Below are 22151 nucleotides of genomic sequence, written 5' to 3' on the forward strand. Positions count from 1 at the left end.
GCTGTTTATGGCAATCATGCCAGAATAATATCCAAAACTGCGTTCAGTTTTAGCGATTGGCCAACGATTCATCATCCTGGAACAACTTGCTAGCGTCCTGTTAAACCAGCATAGATAATGCAATAAACAACTTTTTACTCTCCCATCTGGTCCAAATTTCACTTTTATAGTAGCGAATGGTGTACTTGAACGCCTGAAGAAATATCGACTATACCATCCTAATTTAAATACAACAGGTACCTGATTCAAAAGTCGAATTGCAGATGCTTACGAAGAATCTACCCCTATTTTTCACAGCTAAACCCATAGGTTTGTTAGATTCCGCGTTCTCGTTTCTTAGGCTGTATATAGCATATTAACAGTGCTCTTTCTTGCGTAAGTTTTGCATGCATTCTCAAAAGAATAGAACTTATGAACACGGGTTATCAGATGACACACGGGCACGAAGATGGAAGTGCTTCATGTGTCTTCTTCTACTACACCGTGTTCAATAACGCTGCACTTTTCAAGAGAGTACGCCCGTGTTGGCTCGCTTTGTGTATACCACTGTGCAAAACTTGCATTAACATAAAATTCTTTCAGAGATACGTCTACCTTCACGTCACTTCGCGTGGGTGCTCTATGTTCTAGTAAAAGAAACAAAATGCCTTCCGAGGCCGTTGAAAGTCTTAAGCAGACCTCTCAGAGCGAGAAAAGAAGTAAATATGAACAAAGAAAGCAAGGACACTGAAATATGAAAACGATGCCAACAGGTATATGAATAAGCATCACGCAGTATTGTGCGGTAGCAAATATTAAAAGGCTAAGTGTACCTCATTGTCATCATTCTATCCATCTCAATGTGTTTAATTGTCGGCTAAAGTTTTGAACGTGTTCTGCCACTTGATGAAACATCACAAAATTGCACTTACATTAAAAGATACTCACCCGTTTTTGCTGAAGCTGACGAGTGCTCGAATGAATGCTGCAGCCATGCGACCATCACGAGAATCGGGGTCCTCTGCGTAGGCGCGACCGAACGTGAAGAGTAAGTCTGATGCATGAGGCGCCCCCATCCAGGAAGGCAGTGGGAACATCATCGTCTTGTGGCCGAACACGTAGCTGAACACCTTGTTGCCCCTTTCGCTGTGCTTTTCTGCGAAGAACTGCAGGGGACAGTTGAACACCCTGTCCGATACATAGTCAATGTACTGGCGTCTCAGCGCGTTATTGTCACCTGGAGAAACTTCCTTGGTGTATGTTTCAAGGATATCTGGAACGCTGTCTCTGAGAAGTCTCCATAATGCGCCGCGAAGAGATTGGACAAGTTTTTCCGGTGCTACATTTTGAAGGTCTTCGGCCAGAAGCTGGAAGGCCAAAGGAAAGAGCAGATAGATAGCTGCTTCGTCTGAAGTCACACCAGCCAAGACGTCTACGGACGAGAAGAAACCGCGATTCATCGCCACCAGTGGATTTCGGGGGATGAACTCGTCGTGATACGTTGGGAGAAAAGGGGCCCGTTTTGGCGCCACGACCTCTAAGGAAGCCTTGACGAGCTCGTCAGCGGGTTTGTTTCTCATACAGTCTATGATTTCTTCCACGTTAGATGAACGTTCGATGGATGTCCCATTAGTGCAGCCGATGACATTGGCGACCTTGTCTGCCTTGGCCACGCTCTCCTGCACCGTGTCCCACGTGTCCAGATTGTACACGGTGCCGCTCATCATGACAGCCCGCTTAAAGAGACCTTCGCTTAACGGTGAGATGATGTGTGCGTGTATACACATTGAGCCCGCGCTTTGTCCGAACAGCGTCACTAACTCTGGGTCACCGCCGAAGTTTGCAATATTGCGCCTAACCCACTTGAAAGCTACGTTCTGGTCCAGCAGGCCGACGTTACCTGGTGCCTCGGGAGAATTCGAACTCATAAAGCCCAAGATGCCAAGACGGTAGTTCGTGGAGACGACGACAACATCTCCCAGCGCTGCAAGCCAGACTGCGTTATAGGTGGCCGAATTGGCGCTACCAAAACTGAATGCTCCGCCGTAGATCCATACAAGTACAGGCCGGGAGCCCGAACCATTCACGGCCACGGGAGTCCAGACGTTCAGGTAGAGGCAGTCCTCCGTGTAAGTTACGTTTCCCTGCAGGATCGCATGCTCCGCTACCTGCATGGACAGCGGACATCACGTTTTATTGACTTACTCCATGCTGAAGAATCGAAGGGCGATCCCACGAATTCGACGCTCAGTGGTCTGAATCCAATTGTCAATCATGTCAATAACGTGCTCTGGTAATCAGTTTCAAACTATAAATTTGCGAATCATTTACGTTTACTCACAGGCTATTTCGCAGATTTTTAGTGACTTCACGAATCATGCCACGGAATTCGTCCGACCCTGTGTGACTGCGCAGCCTACATCGCTACCACCAAGGGCACTGAGTCAAAATCAAGTGGTTGCCCTTCAGTGCTCCACTCAATCCTGATACCATAAAGTTTCGAGAATTAACTAGGGGGAACACTGGCGCTGTGATCGTTGAGCGACCACGGGAATGATGGGTAGTACACGGATTTGCCTAGTCTTCGTACTTGAGGGCCTCGAATTGGACTAGTGGCTTTGTTTATTCCTTTGTTTCGGTTTTGTTTCGAATGAAAGACAGCAACTTTTTGAGCTTCGTGACCCGAGTTGAAATGGTAAGCCTAAAACTTTAAGGTGTCGAAGCGCCGCTGAATATTTGCTGATTTTTGTTTTGTGAGAGAACAGCTGCAAGCCACGCGAACACAAATGAAACCAGATGTACGATGGTCAAAGAAATTCATGCACTAACCAACACTCCCATGCTCGCTGAAGCGCAGTGCGTCGCAGCTGCCATGGACACTAGCGCCAGAGTTCCCTCTGGTGTATCATTAGGCAACTCTATGCCTATAACCAGCACCGTCAAGTCTCGAAAACCTGGCACAGCCCGATGCATCATTAGAGGACGTCACCAGCTTCTTTTTTTTTCTTTCATGACAGCATAGCGTGTACTTTCTTTACATTACGGTGGGGCAGGCTGCGACCGTAGATGTTCCATCGATTTGATTGGTTTATATGTGGGATTTAACGTCCCAAAACCACGCTATGATTATGAAAGACGCCGTAGTGGAGGGCTCCGGAAATTTCAACCACCTGGGGTTCTTTAACGTGCACCCAAACCTGAGCACACGGGCCTACAACATTTCCGCCTCCATCGGAAATGCAGCCGCCGCTGCCGGGATTCGATCCCGCAACCTGCGGGTCAGCAGACGAGTACCTTAGCCACTAGACCACCACGGCGGCGCTTAGACGTTCCACCGAAAAGCTACAAACTACTGTTTAGGCTCAAAGATTATTGTTTATTTAATAATATTACTTTAGACCCAGCGTTAACGGACGTCGGCGTTCAGTTCGCCATTCTTCCGCCACGTGCCGTGTGACTTTTCGATTTTGAATCCCAGGCGAAGTCAAGAAATGCGTCGCGGCAAGAAAAGTAAAAACAAGAACGCTAAAGATTTGATTTGGTGTGACGACGTTTGTCGGACAGAGATAAGACCAGCGAGTTCTAACGTTAAATAGGGGAATTGTTCCACGATCCCACGCCAACGAATTGCCATACGCATTAGAAAAAAAATAAAGAAAACGCTGCCCGACTGCACCAAAAATTTCGGAAAGGCAGCTAAGCGTATTCTTTTTTTTTTCTTTACAGCAGCGGTGTTATACCCGCGGTTTTTCCGGTTCACGACGTGGAAAAGAAACCACGATCATGCTGGCATGGCGCCGGCGTCTAGCAAAATTAGGAACAGTTGTGCCTAGCTAAACCAATGTAACCACAGGCAAGCCTTATAGAGTCAGGTTGAGCATTGCAAAACCTAATTAGTTACGCATAACTAATCTTTATCAAATCACACCGTAATAAGCCCTCATTGCTGAAATTCTTGTATGCCTCTAGCTATGCTGAGGAAGCTAAGATATGTGTTGCTTGGTCCAATATTAAGACTGAGCCTAACGAGGGCTAGTAAGCTTAGGATAACATAAGATGCAACCTCATCGAGACCAAACCTCGAATATGCTAATCAGGCTAATTGATTATTTTGAAAAGTAAGGAACTTCGTGCTGAGATTTCGAAGACATTCACAATGGAACTCCATCCATACCTAACCGATATTCTTGTGAATCGCAACGTGATTGCGTGAACATTTTGTGGCCCCGCCGCGGTGGTCTAGTGGCTAAGGTACTCGGCTACAGACCCGCAGGTCGCGGGTTCGAATCCCGGCTGTGGCGGCTGCATTTCCGATAGAGGCGGAAATGTTGTAGGCCCGTGTGCTCAGATTTGGGTGCACGTTAAAGAACCTCAGGTGGTCGAAATTTCCGGAGCCCGCCACTACGGCGTCTCTCATAATCATATGGTGGTTTTGGGACGTTAAACCCCACATATCAATCAATGAACATTTTGTGCATGAAGTGTGAATATACAAGTGCCTAGCCAAACCTGGACAAGCCAGTGCCAAGTAGTTTTGCTCTGCGCCAGCTTTGCACGACTCGGCGAAAGCTAAGCAAATTTTTTACCGCGTCAAAAGGCTCCGCCGATGGCAGATCATGAAGAGGTTGGCAAACATTTAATTACTTAACAGTCGAATGGTAGCACTTGGCTATGTTTAGTTCTGGGTTACTTAGCTTGTAGCGTAAGTTATCATGTCAGCCCTGTGTTTTTCGAGCTTTTTGGCAATACTTTGCCTTCTCTCTCTGCACAGAAAGTGGTCAAACTTTTTATAACATTTGTTGGTGCTTTGGTGTCAAGAACATGCTATATGAATTTGGTAGATGCCGTTTAGCACTGATCCTGTCGTCTGTTTTTCCTTTCCTCGCTGGCTTATTTTCTTCACGCTTAAACAGAGCTGCGCTCGAGCCCTACGATTTCATCATGCAGGAACTCGCCCAATCAGAAGTATTTGTGATTAGATGCCGTAGTGGATCGAGGGCCTGATATTTCGACGACGTGGGGTTAACGTGCTTCTCAATCCGAGCACACTCACTTCTAGCCGATTGCGTCCATCTAAATGTGGCCACAGCGTCCGAGAGTCGGTCCCGTCCACCAACACGGTGTTCATAATAATATACACAGTATGCCATGTATGCCATGTACCACCGGGTAGGCATTCAACCTAACATATGGCTTGGAGTAGAAAGTACGGCCGCGGTGGCCGCATTCTTGCTGAATATTAAAATGCTTGAGGCCCAAGTGCTTAACTAAGGTGCCCGTTTAAGAACCTCAGGTGGTCTAAATTTTCGGAGCCCTCCACAGCGACATCTCTCATAATCATATGTAGTCGTTTTGGAAAGTTGTAAACCAACAATTACCATGGTTATTGAAGTACAAGGTGACCATTCTAGAAGATGTTGCAATTCGGTACACACAAATTGGCGCATAGCACGTATTAATATTAACATAGGTTAATATTATAATAATTATATTAATATTATATATATATATATATATATATATATATATATATATATATATATATATATATATATATATATAGGCAGGCATGGTGGTTGAGTGGCCGTAGCGTTGCATATAGTCTAGAAGATCCTCCGTGAGCGGTCACAACGTGGTTTATTTTGACGTTTCGGCCTAGAGTCTGGCCTTCATCAGGATGAAGGCCAGACTCTAGGCCGAAACGTCAAAATAAACCACGTTGTGACCGCTCACGGAGGATCTACTAGACTATATATATATATATATATATATATATATATATATATATATATATATTATATATATATATATATATATATATATATATATATATATATATATTGAAATAACTTGAAGATAGCACATAAGAAAAGGATCGTATTTACTAACGTTTCGGCCGTGGCACGGCCTTCGTCAGAGTAAGTAGGTATGATACAATGCAGCCGCTTTTATAGGCTCACGTGATGAACTCTCGGTATTGCAGCTAGGAAAATCAAAGTAAAAAATGGTAATCTGTCAGGACCTTGTGTTGACATGACTGACATGTGACGGGTGCATGAATATAAAAGTTTCAAGTTTCCTTGCGCATCGACACGTGGGGCACAGTATGGTTGGCAGGACATGTAAAAGAGCTCAGAAGTAAAGAAACCACGGTTGACTAATATACAATTTAATATACACTAAAATATTTTACTAATCTAAGAAGTCGTGTTGTTATAGTGCGAGGCAGGTGAGCTTTCCTACGTTTTCATTGATACCTGAACGAATGGTGTTAAATTTGTGGATCAAGAAGGATTCCCTCACTTCCCTATCGTGATTTGTCTTAAAACCGGACTGGATAATCGTGGCCCTAATTTTGTCGAAACCATGGCCAGGCATACTGACGTGCTTCGACAGCGGTAGATTAGGGAGGCTTACAGCATGTGCACGGTGATTATTAAAACGAATTCTGAAACTTGTCTCTGTTTGACCTATGTACTGAGCACCGCAAGTTGAACACTCGAGAAGATAGATGACGTTGATACTATCACACGTGTAGTTCCCATTTATCTTTAAAGAAAAACTGGACGATGTACTTGAAACTGTTTTAGATGTCGTCATGTGCACGCACACTTTGCAACGTGGTTTGTTGCAGGGATGACAGCCTTCATGATGTGAACACGTGGTTTTAGATGAGGTTAGTAAATCACGAAGGTTCCGCGATCGTCGGTAGACCACGCGTGGTTGTTCTGCAAAGATTCCTTTGAGCCGCTCGCTCTGTATTAAAATGTTAAAATGTTTCTTTAAGATATGGTTCACATTTGGAGCTGAGGCCGCATGTGTCAAAATTAGATTAGTCCGCGAACAATCTTTGGGCCTTTTGTTAGTACTCAGCAGGTCTGAACGGTCAAGCTCTTCTGCACGTTTGATGGCGTCTGTGATTATGCTGGCCGGATAGCTCTGTTTTTCGAGCGCGCTCCGAAGTTGTTCGTAGTGGCGGGAAAATTCGCTGCTATCAGAGCATATTCTTTTAAAACGGACTGCTTGGCTGTAGGGAATACTAGTTTTGTTGTGTTTCCCGTGACCACTACTAAAGTGAAGATATTGCTGCCTATCCGTGGGTTTCCTGTAAAGATTAGTTATCAGCTTCCCGTTACGTAGAGTGACCATGACATCAAGGAAGCTTATGTTCACAGGTGAATATGAGTGCGAAAAAGAAATCGCCGGATGAGCGTTGTTAAGATCTGCTATGAAAGAAAGAAGTTGCGATTCACTATGGTGCCAGATTAGGAAAATGTCGTCGATGAACCGCTTATTGTAAAATGGCTTATATTCACAATTTGCAAGAAATTTGTTTTCAAGGAGCCCCATAAATATGTTTGCGTAGTTTGGTCCGATTCTTGTGCCCATAGATGTACCGCTAACTTGAACATAATGTGTCCCATCAAATTCGAAATTGTTAAGTTCAAGAATGAGCTTAAGCAACGTAGCTAACGTAGATGCGGAAACTGGTTTGTTGGCGTGGCAATCGTTGTACGCGCAGATAACTGCCTCGATGCCATCTGAGTGAGGGATATTAGTATACAGTGACGTGACATCTAACGTAACGAGAAACGAATTCTGAGGAACCTGTAGGTCAACAATATCTGATAGAAAGTGATTGGTATCTTTAATGTAAGAAGAAAAGCTGGACGGAATGGTGTTGATGAGGCTATCTACATAACGGGAAAGGTTCTCAGTCACTGTTCCAATTCCAGAAATTATCGGTCTACCGGGATTATCTCTCTTATGAATTTTAGGAAGAAGGTAAAACCTGCCAGCTACTGGGCTCAACGGTATGAGGGATTTCAGAGTGCCATAGCTTATTTCTTTATCATTAAAGAGCGCAGTCAAGGTATCACGAACAATATCTTTGAACTCGTTTGTTGGGTCATGATCTTTCCGCTTGTAATATGATGCATCACTGAGCTGCCTATGGCCTTCGCTGATATATTTGCTTCTGTCCATTACAACAATGGCGCCTCCTTTATCTGCAGGTTTTATAATTATGTCATTACGACCAGCGAGGGATTCAATTGCTTGTTGCTCTCTGTCAGTAAGGTTGCGGTGCAATGGTGTACGTTCTTTATATGCCTGCATGACATCGCGTTGTACAGCTCTGATATAAAGGTCCAGACATTTGTCTCTTTGGGAGGGGGGTGTCCAATGCTTGTAAGATGGCAATGATGAGCTATCGGTATTGTGAGCCGAGGACCGATCATAAAAGTACTCACGGAGGCGCATGTTACGTTCGAAATTGTGAAGATCCTTCACCAACTGAAATTCACTATAGCCTCCTGTTGCAGGGCAAAAATTAAGTCCTCGAGATAACACACTACGTTCCTCAATTGATAGATCGTAACATGACAAATTTTCCCGGCTAGTTTGCTACCTCGATCATGAAATCGAATGGTTACCACCCACACGCGTCCTCGCAGCAGACGGCCTTCATATGAGCTTCGAGGGTGTGTTGTTGCTTGCAAGCCACATCCGCCGCCTGTGCTTCAGGAGACCGGTGGATGCGACATCAGCTGCCTGGTGCGATTCATCAACGAATGACGACTCTCCGCATCGAGTGGATCGAGCTGGGCGACCTTCAGCACCCAGTCATCCTACAGCACAGCCGAACTCAAGAAACAACACCGCGCCGACAGCAACCTTCACCATGACGAGCAAGCCTTCCGTAGCAGAGAACGTCACCTCGAAAGCAGCGCGCACCCACATGAACAAGTCTCAATCTACACAGCCTACGTCTTGCCTACTGCCGCCTGCAGTCGTTGCATCACTTTCGCCGTCTCAACCACGCTACGGACTCCGGAACAGGGGCACAACCACGAGAGGAACCAACTGACTAACACAACGCCAGCTAAGTGAGAGTACTTTATCTGTTGGCTCAATGAATTTTTTAAGGACCAGGAAGGTTATAGAAAAACGGACTCGTTGTGAATCCCACATTTCTATGCTTAGAATGTATGTCGCGGCAACAAGTGCTCCTAAAGGTTTACAACTAAAACTGCAGCCGGCCACATCAGAGATGTCAAAGAAAAACCTGTCAAGGTGGCACAACACCTTAAATCGGGCGTCTGTTGAACTAACCAGCATACTTATTAGCCATTATGAATCATCAGAAAAAGGTCTGCGGAATCAGGAAAAACAGCTTGTGCAATCATCTCAGTTTACGACTGAAGAATTAAAAACTCTCGAATTATATCGGTCACAGAAGTTAGCCGAGCTGGATGCTAAAAAGTCAAAGAAGGTCGCGCGTGACAACTTAGAAAAGAAGGAATGCTCCCGACGAGGGAACATTCTAACTACAGCTGAAATGCGCCAGCCCGAGCTGGAAAGTAAATCTTCTGGACAGGATAACATTATAAATTTGTCATGTTACGATCTATCAATTGAGGAACGTAGTGTGCTATCTCGGGGACTTAATTTTTGCCCTGCAACAGGAGGCTATAGTGAATTTCAGTTGGTGAAGGATCTTCACAATTTCGAACGTAACATGCGCCTCCGTGAGTACTTTTATGATCGGTCCTCGGCTCACAATACCGATAGCTCATCATTGCCATCTTACAAGCATTGGACACCCCCCTCCCAAAGAGACAAATGTCTGGACCTTTATATCAGAGCTGTACAACGCGATGTCATGCAGGCATATAAAGAACGTACACCATTGCACCGCAACCTTACTGACAGAGAGCAACAAGCAATTGAATCCCTCGCTGGTCGTAATGACATAATTATAAAACCTGCAGATAAAGGAGGCGCCATTGTTGTAATGGACAGAAGCAAATATATCAGCGAAGGCCATAGGCAGCTCAGTGATGCATCATATTACAAGCGGAAAGATCATGACCCAACAAACGAGTTCAAAGATATTGTTCGTGATACCTTGACTGCGCTCTTTAATGATAAAGAAATAAGCTATGGCACTCTGAAATCCCTCATACCGTTGAGCCCAGTAGCTGGCAGGTTTTACCTTCTTCCTAAAATTCATAAGAGAGATAATCCCGGTAGACCGATAATTTCTGGAATTGGAACAGTGACTGAGAACCTTTCCCGTTATGTAGATAGCCTCATCAACACCATTCCGTCCAGCTTTTCTTCTTACATTAAAGATACCAATCACTTTCTATCAGATATTGTTGACCTACAGGTTCCTCAGAATTCGTTTCTCGTTACGTTAGATGTCACGTCACTGTATACTAATATCCCTCACTCAGATGGCATCGAGGCAGTTATCTGCGCGTACAACGATTGCCACGCCAACAAACCAGTTTCCGCATCTACGTTAGCTACGTTGCTTAAGCTCATTCTTGAACTTAACAATTTCGAATTTGATGGGACACATTATGTTCAAGTTAGCGGTACATCTATGGGCACAAGAATCGGACCAAACTACGCAAACATATTTATGGGGCTCCTTGAAAACACAAATTTCTTGCAAATTGTGAATATAAGCCATTTTACAATAAGCGGTTCATCGACGACATTTTCCTAATCTGGCACCATAGTGAATCGCAACTTCTTTCTTTCATAGCAGATCTTAACAACGCTCATCCGGCGATTTCTTTTTCGCACTCATATTCACCTGTGAACATAAGCTTCCTTGATGTCATGGTCACTCTACGTAACGGGAAGCTGATAACTAATCTTTACAGGAAACCCACGGATAGGCAGCAATATCTTCACTTTAGTAGTGGTCACGGGAAACACAACAAAACTAGTATTCCCTACAGCCAAGCAGTCCGTTTTAAAAGAATATGCTCTGATAGCAGCGAATTTTCCCGCCACTACGAACAACTTCGGAGCGCGCTCGAAAAACAGAGCTATCCGGCCAGCATAATCACAGACGCCATCAAACGTGCAGAAGAGCTTGACCGTTCAGACCTGCTGAGTACTAACAAAAGGCCCAAAGATTGTTCGCGGACTAATCTAATTTTGACACATGCGGCCTCAGCTCCAAATGTGAACCATATCTTAAAGAAACATTTTAACATTTTAATACAGAGCGAGCGGCTCAAAGGAATCTTTGCAGAACAACCACGCGTGGTCTACCGACGATCGCGGAACCTTCGTGATTTACTAACCTCATCTAAAACCACGTGTTCACATCATGAAGGCTGTCATCCCTGCAACAAACCACGTTGCAAAGTGTGCGTGCACATGACGACATCTAAAACAGTTTCAAGTACATCGTCCAGTTTTTCTTTAAAGATAAATGGGAACTACACGTGTGATAGTATCAACGTCATCTATCTTCTCGAGTGTTCAACTTGCGGTGCTCAGTACATAGGTCAAACAGAGACAAGTTTCAGAATTCGTTTTAATAATCACCGTGCACATGCCGTAAGCCTCCCTAATCTACCGCTGTCGAAGCACGTCAGTATGCCTGGCCATGGTTTCGACAAAATTAGGGCCACGATTATTCAGTCCGGTTTTAAGACAAATCACGATAGGGAAGTGAGGGAATCCTTCTTGATCCACAAATAACACCATTCGTTCAGGTATCAATGAAAACGTAGGAAAGCTCACCTGCCTCGCACTATAACAACACGACTTCTTAGATTAGTAAAATATTTTAGTGTATATTAAATTGTATATTAGTCAACCGTGGTTTCTTTACTTCTGAGCTCTTTTACATGTCCTGCCAACCATACTGTGCCCCACGTGTCGATGCGCAAGGAAACTTGAAACTTTTATATTCATGCACCCGTCACATGTCAGTCATGTCAACACAAGGTCCTGACAGATTACCATTTTTTACTTTGATTGTCCTAGCTGCAATACCGAGAGTTCATCACGTGAGCCTATAAAAGCGGCTGCATTGTACATACCTACTTACTCTGACGAAGGCCGAAACGTTAGTAAATACGATCCTTTTCTTATGTGCTATCTTCAAGTTATTTCAATATATATATATATATATATATATATATATATATATATATATATATATATATATATATATATATATATATATATATATATATATATATATATATATATATATATATATATATAGTTTTACCGCTACAAATCTGCGGGTCACTTCGTACATCAATGTACTCAACGAAAAAAAGAAACACTACGAAAATATTTAACGTCACTTTAATGCTCGATCAGTACATGATTTCTTTAATAAACTAGAAATAATAGTAAAAATCATCTCGGGTGTACATGCCAAGGCCACGTTGTGAATATGAGGCCTTCGGTAGGGAAATCTAGAAATTTCGACCACCTGGTGTTTCTTTTTTAAATGTGCACTGACAGCGCACAGTAAACGATTCTCTGCCATTTACCCTACATCGAAATGCGACCGCTTCTGCCGGTATCGAACCTGCAACTTTCAGGTCACCGATCTCCACAGCCACTGTACCATCACGGCGATATATATACAGTCTTCACAGCAATCATAGCCTTACATGAATAAAAATTAAGGAAAAAAGTTTTATTAGCAAACTTATAAGGAAGGGAGCTATATGTTTATTTATAAACGATCTCTCCAATGTTATTCACCGCGTCTTTACAGGAGTTTTTCAAAGCTTTTGACAGTGAACAGCATGCGATAACAGTTAATGGAGAGTAGTTAAGTATTCTGCGATCCGCTTGATGGTAATGTGTTGTTGATTAATTCAGGGAAACCATTGCAAACTATCATTAGACGGGGAAGTGAGGACCATTAATCCGAATATGTGAAGTAATGTTGAGCAGTCTCGGAACACAAAGTGGTTTGTGATAGCCACCAAGATACTAGGAGCAGTAAACGAAAAGGTATATTTAGTGAAGGTAATGATCGCAGATATGAACCATGAGAGTGAAATAAGTAGACAAAGAAAACTGTTGTTGCGCAGACTTGGCAGATATTCTGAGTTAATGAAAAGTAGTTCACCACTATCTTTCAAGGAAAAAGTTTCTAGGAGCGTCGTTTTACTGGTTCTCACTTATACAGGAAGTAACCTGCAGGTATGCGAAAATTGAAGAGCGTTGAAGGTAAATTGAGAACGACGCAGCGAGCTATGGAAATACATATAATACGCGCAAGTGTAACCTTATAACAAGCACGAAAAGAGCAGAGTGGGTGAGAAAACATATGAGTGTTACAAATATCTAAGTCTAATTTAGGAATGCAGCGAGAAGGCGAGATAAATGGTGGTCATTAAAAGGAACAGCATATATTTTAACAGAAACCAAGCGCGCGAACGGGAGGCAGAAAGTTAAAGGGGCAGATGAGGCTCATGTTTCCGGGCTTAACATGGGCGCAGCATGCGGAGGCCGGAGTTTATTTGAGAAACATGGCATGTGCCTTACAATTACCAAAGTGATTAGCATAGTCGTGAGGATGACCATGCACTTGTGAAACAAGAACGCGAAACTATCTATCTATCTATCTATCTATCTATCTATCTATCTATCTATCTATCTATCTATCTATCTATCTATCTATCTATCTATCTATCTATCTATCTATCTATCTATCTATCTATCTATCTATCTATCTATCTATCTATCTATCTATCTATCTATCTATCTATCTATCTATCTGTCTGTCTGTCTGTCTGTCTGTCTGTCTGTCTGTCTGTCTGTCTGTCTGTCTGTCTGTCTGTCTGTCTGTCTGTCTGTCTATCTATCTATCTATCTATCTATCTATCTATCTATCTATCTATCTATCTATCTATCTATCATCTATCATCTATCATCTATCTATCTATCTATCTATCTATCTATCTATCTATCTATCTATCTATCTATCTATCTATCTATCTATCTATCTATCTATCTATCTATCTATCTATCTATCTATCTATCTGCTTACTTATGAGTGCCCTTGGGATCCCTCCCTTAACTTGGGATAAACTAAGAAAAAGAAAATGGTAAGTATAGTGAGATAAGTATGGGAGGGCAAGGTGTTTTGACGAACATGAATCGCAGGTCATGACACGAATAAATTCACAATACCATCGCATACGTCATCGAATCTTTTCCGCCTGACGCGTTGCACGCGGGCAGGTATGGGCCGCGTGTACGCGGGTAGGTGCCGTAGGTGATTTACAATTTACACCAGTCCGGGGAGAACAGGCGAGGGTAACTTTAACGGGTCAGCGCTAAAAAAAAAAAAAAAAAAAAAAGCTGACATCGGCAGCATTGGCCCGACGAATGCAAAGGATAGGCGCCGGGCTGCCCATCCCGCGGGTCGGGCTCGGGCTTTCGGGCTACCGGGAGTCCGTGCACACCTCTATTCCTGTATTCACTTTGCGGAAGAGCTGGTGAAGGCACACAAAGTTTTCCCTCAGCCCTCTCATGGCGATGACAAGGGGTGCCAAAGGTACCAAAACAACCATTCATCTTCAGCTGTCGATTATGTTCAGAAGATATTTGCGAATAAGTTATCGCCTATTGTGCTATTGCTCACACCACGTCCCGATGTCTGCAAGCCGAGCCGATCTCGACAGCTCGTCTGTTACAATGCCCGCATCACGCTTTGCTTCATCCACTGTGAACGATAACTGCAACTTCGCTAACAACGCGTTGCCAACGCTATAGCGAATTCATAAAAAGAATTCTCCAATTTCCTCCTCATCGCGATTTCTCCCGTGGGAAAAATGACTCCACGTGGTGGCGCTTTGTAAACGCGCCGGCGGGTCGGCAGCAGAAAGCCGCAGTGACTAAATAACACCGGATCGAGCTCTCGTAACGGCACTTCTAAAAGACGAATTAATTTTGTTCAGGACAGCGAGTGCAATTATAATTAAAAGAAGTCAGAGCATGAAAGTTTATTCAACGTAAAAAGGAAAGGAGGATTTTCGAGTTTTTATTGTTGGAGCCTATATTTCCAGGGCTCCAGTGGTCTTAGTCGCCCGCCGGACTTGATCCAGGAGCGCGAGCTGCACTCCACGGCCTGAGCTGGCGAGTTTTGCCTCCCAGTGCTCCATACTAGGTGTTAGAGGTTTACCAAGAAAATTGGCTAAGTCCCTTGGCTATAGGACCACCCCTATGGGATGTGGTATAGAGTCGGCCTACCACCACACCACGGACACATGACAGGGTAAAATGTTGGATGTTTCAAATGTAACTTGAGTAGATGCTGAAAGACATCCATCTGGATTTTTCAAAGGACGGCGGCCTCTTCCCCGTTGAGAAATCTATGAGGTGTTCCACATTTTTGCCGCGTGAAGCGCTGATGAGCGAGAATCTCCCTAGATATAACATTCGTATGGTGAACGAAAGAGAGGGCTTCTCCACTCGGTTACAAGACTCGCGCGCTAGAGCATCTGACCTTTCGTTGCCTTTGAGCCCTGCGTGTCCCGCGCACCAGATCAACGAGAACGCGACACCGCCCGCTACCGTTCCGAAACAACAGCGAGTGCGTTACTTATAGTTCTGAAAAAAGCAACGCGTTACTGGTAATGTCAATACCGGAAAAACGTTACCGGCAACACTGCTAATCAACAATGTCGAAACATGAGATAACGCATATGAACCAAGCCTTGCTATCACCGAGCCGTGGTGTTCTGTCTGTATTTCACAAACATAGCTCTTTTTCGGATAGGAAGTAAATGGACAAAAGCGGCACTTCATAAAAAACAGAGAAGGCTTCTCATATAAAAAAAAAACAATTCGGCAATGTTAGCTACACGTTGGTTCTGCCATTGCTGGTCAGTGTCTAATACTGGAATGCATACTTAAAACGCTGAATACCAGTGCAACCATAGCTTCCTCACTACTTTCCTTGAATTACACATGTGTTGCTTTATTGAGGCTGCAGTTAATTGAAAGGGAACCCTGTTTCCCCTTCTTTTGCATTTTAAATACTGGGTTCCGTAATAGAAAATAACAAAACATGATAAGTTTATTTGCTTCATTTCCAGAAACAAAACTGGTACTCCATCCAAGATTCTGGGTGCAAGGCTTTAGCGAAAACACAAGCAACTAAATCTGCAGCAATCAGACGGTAGTGATAATAACTGCAGGAGCTTTCGGTGCCCAAACTGGACTGGGAAAAACTATACGTGCTACAGCACGCACTTAGCGCTTAGCGGGCGTCTCCCATTATCTGTCGTGGCAGAGGGAGGTGCCGGAAATTTCGAACACCTTGGTTTCTTTCACTTGAAATTACTTACACGCATCTAAATCTGAGTACTCCATCATTTTCGCATCCTTAAAAATGCTAGAGCTGCGGTCACTACAAAATGCGTGTCCATCGGATCGGCAGCCGAGCGCCGTAACAACCGATAGAAATTGTGTAAAAAAAGGGAAAAAACCTGAGACTCGAACCCGCGCCGCACTGACCGCACGCGAGATACCAAATTAGTCGCTCAAAACACTCGGCCATGAAGCTTTCTTGTTTCGTTTTTTATTTACGCAATAGCGTTAGAGAGCTCGTGTCACAGAAATTCTGCCGTCGGCGTCGGCTCCGTTGGCTGTGAGTGAAAAGTCGTCCGTGAACGAAAATTGAAAAAAAAAACAAATAAAATAAAGAACAAAATTTTCTGTCCCATTGATATTGAACGGAAGCCGTTCGCGCGGCAAGCAGGTGTCCTACCACAAAGCCACGATGTTACTTCCAGCTGCTTCGGGAAAGAACAGTACATAAATGTCATGTAGTGGAAGGAGTCTCCTTAACGCATTTTGTTCGACTGGTGTAACGACGAAAACGAGCCCATTCGGCGATTTGTAGGTGCATTTGAGAGGCCATCGAACTACGTCGAAAAAGGCCGGGATAGTGCAGCAATCGCCGCTAAAAACACACAGGCACTTTCAAACAACTCTAAAAATTAACTACTATGTCCCTATAGCGGAAAACATCTCATTCCTTTCCCGAGGCGTTGATCAAGCAAACAGCAAACACTAGACAATGTGCTTTCTTTATTGCGACAAAGACTTGCCTTTAGGCATAATATTTTTGTTAAATGTGTGCTGTTAGGCCGGTGTTGTGTGTGAAGTAAAGTAGTGTCTTGTGGAATCAGTTTTCATGTATCCAGCGGTTGTAACTGGCTGTGTCGCTGTAGCGAAGGCTGGCTTGAGCGAGGTGACGGGAGCGTTCTGGCTGCAACCCTTTACATGTCCATAAAGGTGGTATGTATATGCTTGCAGCACAGGAGTGGGACAATACGGATAAGTATCACCAACTAGTAAATGTGACCAGTTTCATGACGATATAACAGCCGGTGTAAGGGCCACCCCTGCCCGAAGCCTCCTAAGCACAACTTCCTCCACCCTAGTAAGGTGAGGGGGAGTGAGCAGACACACGGTGGAATGAGAGCACGTGTATCCTGCTGGAGAACATTTTTACTGATATGGAGTAAGTTTAGGGGCTGAGGTGGAAAAGGAATGGCTGGGAGGTTCATGTCTGGAGGGCAGTGCGCCCGATGGTCAGCAGCAATGTTGTTTGGGTTCGCAGCATGCATGGCCTTGAATCCAATGTACTTTTACGCAAGTAGCCATATTATGGTTCAGCTTATAAATCACCTCGCAGATCTCTATCGCCTTGTGTACTTTCTTGAGCTCCTTGATAGCTCCTAAGGAATCAGTGTATACGTAAATATGCTTGATTGTGGGCATCTTAGAGGTAGCATCCTGGAATGTGTCGTGGATAGCTTGAAGTTCTGCCATCTGTGAGGCATTTTGAGACTCTTTATGCCGGTTCAAGAAAATTTCATTTCAACAAACCACAACACCTGCATAGATTTAGCTTTTAATTCTCACGACACCGTTAAAGAAGCGAAGTACTGCAGTTGCCATTTCACCGACATTGAGGCGATAATTATTGCATTTGGCCGGAAGAGGTCTCCAGAAGAACAAGCCGAACAATTTCCAGATAACTAATGCAAGATGGATGACAGAATGTGACCACCCCGCCGCGGTAGTCTAGAGGGGTAAGGTACTCAGCTGCTGACCCGCAGGTCGCGGGATCAAATCCCGGCTGCGACGGCTGCATTTTCGATGGAGGCGGAAATGCTGTAGGCTCATGTGCTCAGAGTTGGGTGCACGTTAAAGAAACACAGTGGTTAAAATTTCCGGAGCCCTCCACTACGGCGTCTCTCATAATCATATGGTGGTTTTGGGACGTTAAATCCCACATATATAAATCAGAATGTGACCGTTTACGAATACAAGTGTCACACCTACGCGCATTTTATAATGCAAGACCACGTGACTATATCACTGTACATTTTCATGAAGTTGTTATAAAAGGGCTGTTAAATAGATAAAAAACCTGTACCATTTTCTATATCGCGCGCGCGTTTGTGTGTGTGTGTGTGTGTGTGTGTGTGTGTGTGTGTGTGTGTGTGTGTGTGTGTGTGTGTGTGTGTGTGTGTGTGTGTGTGTGTGTGTGTGTGTGTGTGTGTGTGTCAAAACATATTATCAGTATGCACTTAGCGGTTGAAGGGCGCACTAGGGGCCGGATTTCACAATGGCGTGCGGTGCTTAAGAGTCCCCAAATTTTCGCCGGTGTACATACATCATCCACAAATATACACCAAACAAATGACAACTTGAACAAAAGCAAAAGTTAAAAAGCATCAAAGGCAACTAAGTTTCTAAAACTTCTTGAAATTTTTTTTTTACTTTGTGCACAAGAGGGAAGGAAGGTACAATTTAAAACAGGACATCAGCGATCAGCAAAATAATCACCAAATGCTCCGCTACAGGACGAAAATGTTATGGCGAAGTCTCATAATCTAATATGCTGAGATAATCTGTAGAAACGCTCTCTACAAAATAGCTTCAAACCATCAATACGTGCAAAATAAGCCTTGTTAGTTCATTCTTTTAGTGATTTCTGATGAACCCACTGATTGATATGTGGGGTTTAACGTCCCAAAGCCACCATATGATTATGAGAGATGCGGTAGTGGAGGGCTCCGGAGATTTTGACCACCTGGGGTTCTTTAACGTGTGCCCAAATCTGAGCACACGGGCCTACAACATTGCCGCCTCCATCGGAAATGCAGCCACCGCAGCCGGGATTCGAACCCGGGACCTGCGGGTCAGCAGCCGGGCACCTTAGCCACTAGATCACCGCGGCGGGGCAGGAAACCGCTGAGAAATGTCACATATTTTATTATATTAGTATAAATATAATTATATTAGTATAAAGACAACTATTAGTATAATTAGTATGAGGACAATTATTAGTATAATTAGTATAAATACAATTGATTACTGTTACATTGGGAGAGATATTCTAGCTCAAGTCTTCACCTTCTTTCTTCTAATGACGTTAATTCGTTAGCTTCAAATAAGTTTAATGGTCCATGACGCGGCAGGTTTATTACATGTACACTCATCAATTTCGCTAGAGTACGCTTACGATAAACTTCACAAAATGCCCAGGCTATGCCTGTCAATCATCATCATTATGATCATCATGATCATCATCATCATCCTTTCTACGTTCACTGCAGGACAAAGGCCTCCCCCATGTACCGCCAGTCAACTCGGTCCTGTGTGTTTGGAAAAAGTGGGTGTAACGATTTAGAGTACTAGGTACTCTACTATGGGAGAGCGTAAAGCCGTCCCGTGAGGAGCAGCTCCGGAGACTGTGCTTGCTGCTGCCAATTTATACCCGCAAACTTCTTAATCTCATCTGCCCACCTAATTTTCTTTCTCCCCCTAACACGCTTGCCTTCTCTGGGAATCCAGTTAGTTGTCCTTAATGACCAGTGGTTATCCTGTCTACGCGCTACATGTACACCCCATGTATATTTGCTCTTCTTTATTTCAACTACAATATCCTTTACCCCGATTTGTTCCCTAATCCACTCAGCACTCTTCATGTCTTTCAACGTTACACCTACCATTTTCCTTTCCATTGCTCCCTGCGTCGTCCTCAATTTAAGCTGAACCCTCTTTGTAATTCTCCAGGTCTCTGCTTCGTAGCTAAGTACCGGCAAGATGGAGCTGTTATATACCTTCCTCTAGAGGGATGGTGGCAATATACCTGTCATGACTTGAGAGTGCTTGCCAAATGTGCTCCATCCCATTCTTATTCTTCTAGTTACTTCAATCTCGTCATTTGCTCTGTGGTTATTACCTGTCCTAAGTAGACATAGTCTTTTACAACTTCAAGTGCACTACTAGCTATCTGATTGATATGTGGGGTTTAACGTCCCAAAACCACTCTATGATTATGAGAGACGCCGTAGTGGAGGGCTCCGGAAATTTAGACCACCTGGGGTTCTTTAACGTGCACCCAAATCTGAGCACACGGGCCTACAACATTTCCGCCTCCATCGGAAATGCAGCCGCCGCAGCCGGGATATACTAGCTATCTCGAAGAGCTGTTCTCTTCCGTGGTTATTGTACATTACATGCGTTTTCTGCAGATTAATTTTAAGACCTGCCTTTCTGCTCTCCTTGTTTAACTCCGCAATCATGAGTTGCAATTCGTCCCCTGGGTTACTTAGCAATGCAATCGGCAAAATGCAGGTTACTAAGGTAATCTCCATTAACTATTATCCTCGAGTTCTCCCATTCTAGGCCCCTGAAAGTTTCCTGTAAGCACGCGGTAAATAGCATTGGAAAGATTGTATCTCCTTGCCTTACACAATTCTTGATTGTTACTCTGATACTTCCTTTATGAAGCACTATGGTAGCAGTTGATCCCCAGTAGATTTCTTTCAGGATGTTTATATGCACTTAATCGACGCCCTGATTCCGCAACGTCTGCATGACTGCTGATATTTCTACTCAATCGAACGCCTTCTCGTAATCTATGAAGGCTATGTGTAGTGGCGGGCTGTATTCTGAGTATTTCTCTAATTACCTGATTGATAGTATGAATGTGGTCGATTCTTATGTAGCCTGTTCGAAATCCTGCTTTTTCCTTTGGTTGATTGAATTTTATTGTTGCCTTAATTCTGTTAGCATACACCTTTGTAAATAACTTGTATACGACGGGGAAGACGAAGAAGTGCGTTTTGAATAGGAGCTACTTCTGCTAACTCCGGCGTATTTCAGTTGTAATTTAAGTCTGTTGATCAGTTTTCGCTGCTCCCTTGGAGGGGATGGATGTAGACCACCCCGGGCGCCTGCCGGCACCAGCGGCGTCAGCGGCGGCCGCCTCCAGGAAGCGGATGGGACAAGCGAGCGACAGCGGCAGTGAAGATACTCATGCTTACTATCTCAGCAGTGAGGACTTCTCAGATGACGGTTTCCAACCTGTGCTGAGCCGCAAGGCGAAGAGAAGGAACATGAGGACATCCTCATCCTCAACTATTCAAACTGTAAGTGAAGCGCCAAAATCAAACACTTATACCATCCTGTTTCTGCCTGCACTTCCTACCGTCAGCATGAAACGCCTTAACAGACAGTCTGTGTCGAGGTCTCTGAAAACGCTCGTGCCAAATGAGATCACGGACATAAGAGTGAACGCCAGAAAGAATATACTGGCTGTGGACGTTTTGCACGCAAGTGCGTTGGGCCTTCTGCGCAGTGTAACTGACTTGGACGGCAACCAGGTGCGCTCTCATGTTCCCTTGGGATGTGATGTAGTAACCGGCGTGATCTACGACATTGATGTCGCTATTTCCGATAAGGACTTACAACTTCTTGTCAAGTCAACAACTGATACTCCAATTGTTGATGTCACCCGGCTAGGCAAGTCTCGCTGTGTGAAGATTGCGTTTAAGAGCACATCACTCCCCTCTCATGTGAAGGTAGGGTACTTCAGACATGCTGTGCGGCCTTTCATTCCAAAGCCTCTTCAGTGCCGTAAATGCATGAAACTTGGACATGTGAGCAGCGTCTGCGAAAATTCGGTGGTATGCCACCGCTGCGCCGAGCACCATGAAGCGGATAAGTGCGTCGCAACTGTCAAGAAATGCTCTAATTGCAATGGATCCCATGAAGCCACATCGAAGGACTGCCCGCGGATTCAGAAGGAAATTGCCATCTTGAAGGAGATGGTGCGCGATCACTCATCTCATCGAGAAGCCGCAGCTAAAGTCAGAAGGCGTCGTTCACGTCGACGTCGGTCTTCGAGGACGCCCGCTACCTCCTCGACACGTTTGCGTGATCCCTCATCAGTACCACCTCCTTTGCCTCCCAGACCACATGCCGTGGGAAAGGCTGTAAAGGTCGAAGCCAGTGAGCATACCCTAACTGCGACAGAGTGGCCTGCACTTCAAAGGGAAGCAGCATCAAGCGAA

The 22151-nt window shown here is 44.3% G+C and overlaps 1 protein-coding gene across 1 annotated transcript in view; it reads right to left on the minus strand.

The window, feature by feature from the left end:
* Positions 1 to 22151, minus strand: part of LOC142769369 (acetylcholinesterase-like) — a 53258-nt gene that overhangs the window by 15117 nt on the left and 15990 nt on the right. The window contains exon 3 of the mRNA XM_075872550.1: positions 928 to 2147. Within this exon, the coding sequence (XP_075728665.1) occupies positions 928 to 2147 (1220 nt within the window). The remainder of the gene's footprint in view (positions 1 to 927; positions 2148 to 22151) is intronic.

The sequence above is a fragment of the Rhipicephalus microplus genome, chromosome 8, assembly GCF_043290135.1.
Source record: "Rhipicephalus microplus isolate Deutch F79 chromosome 8, USDA_Rmic, whole genome shotgun sequence".
Classification (NCBI taxonomy): Eukaryota; Metazoa; Arthropoda; class Arachnida; order Ixodida; family Ixodidae; genus Rhipicephalus; species Rhipicephalus microplus.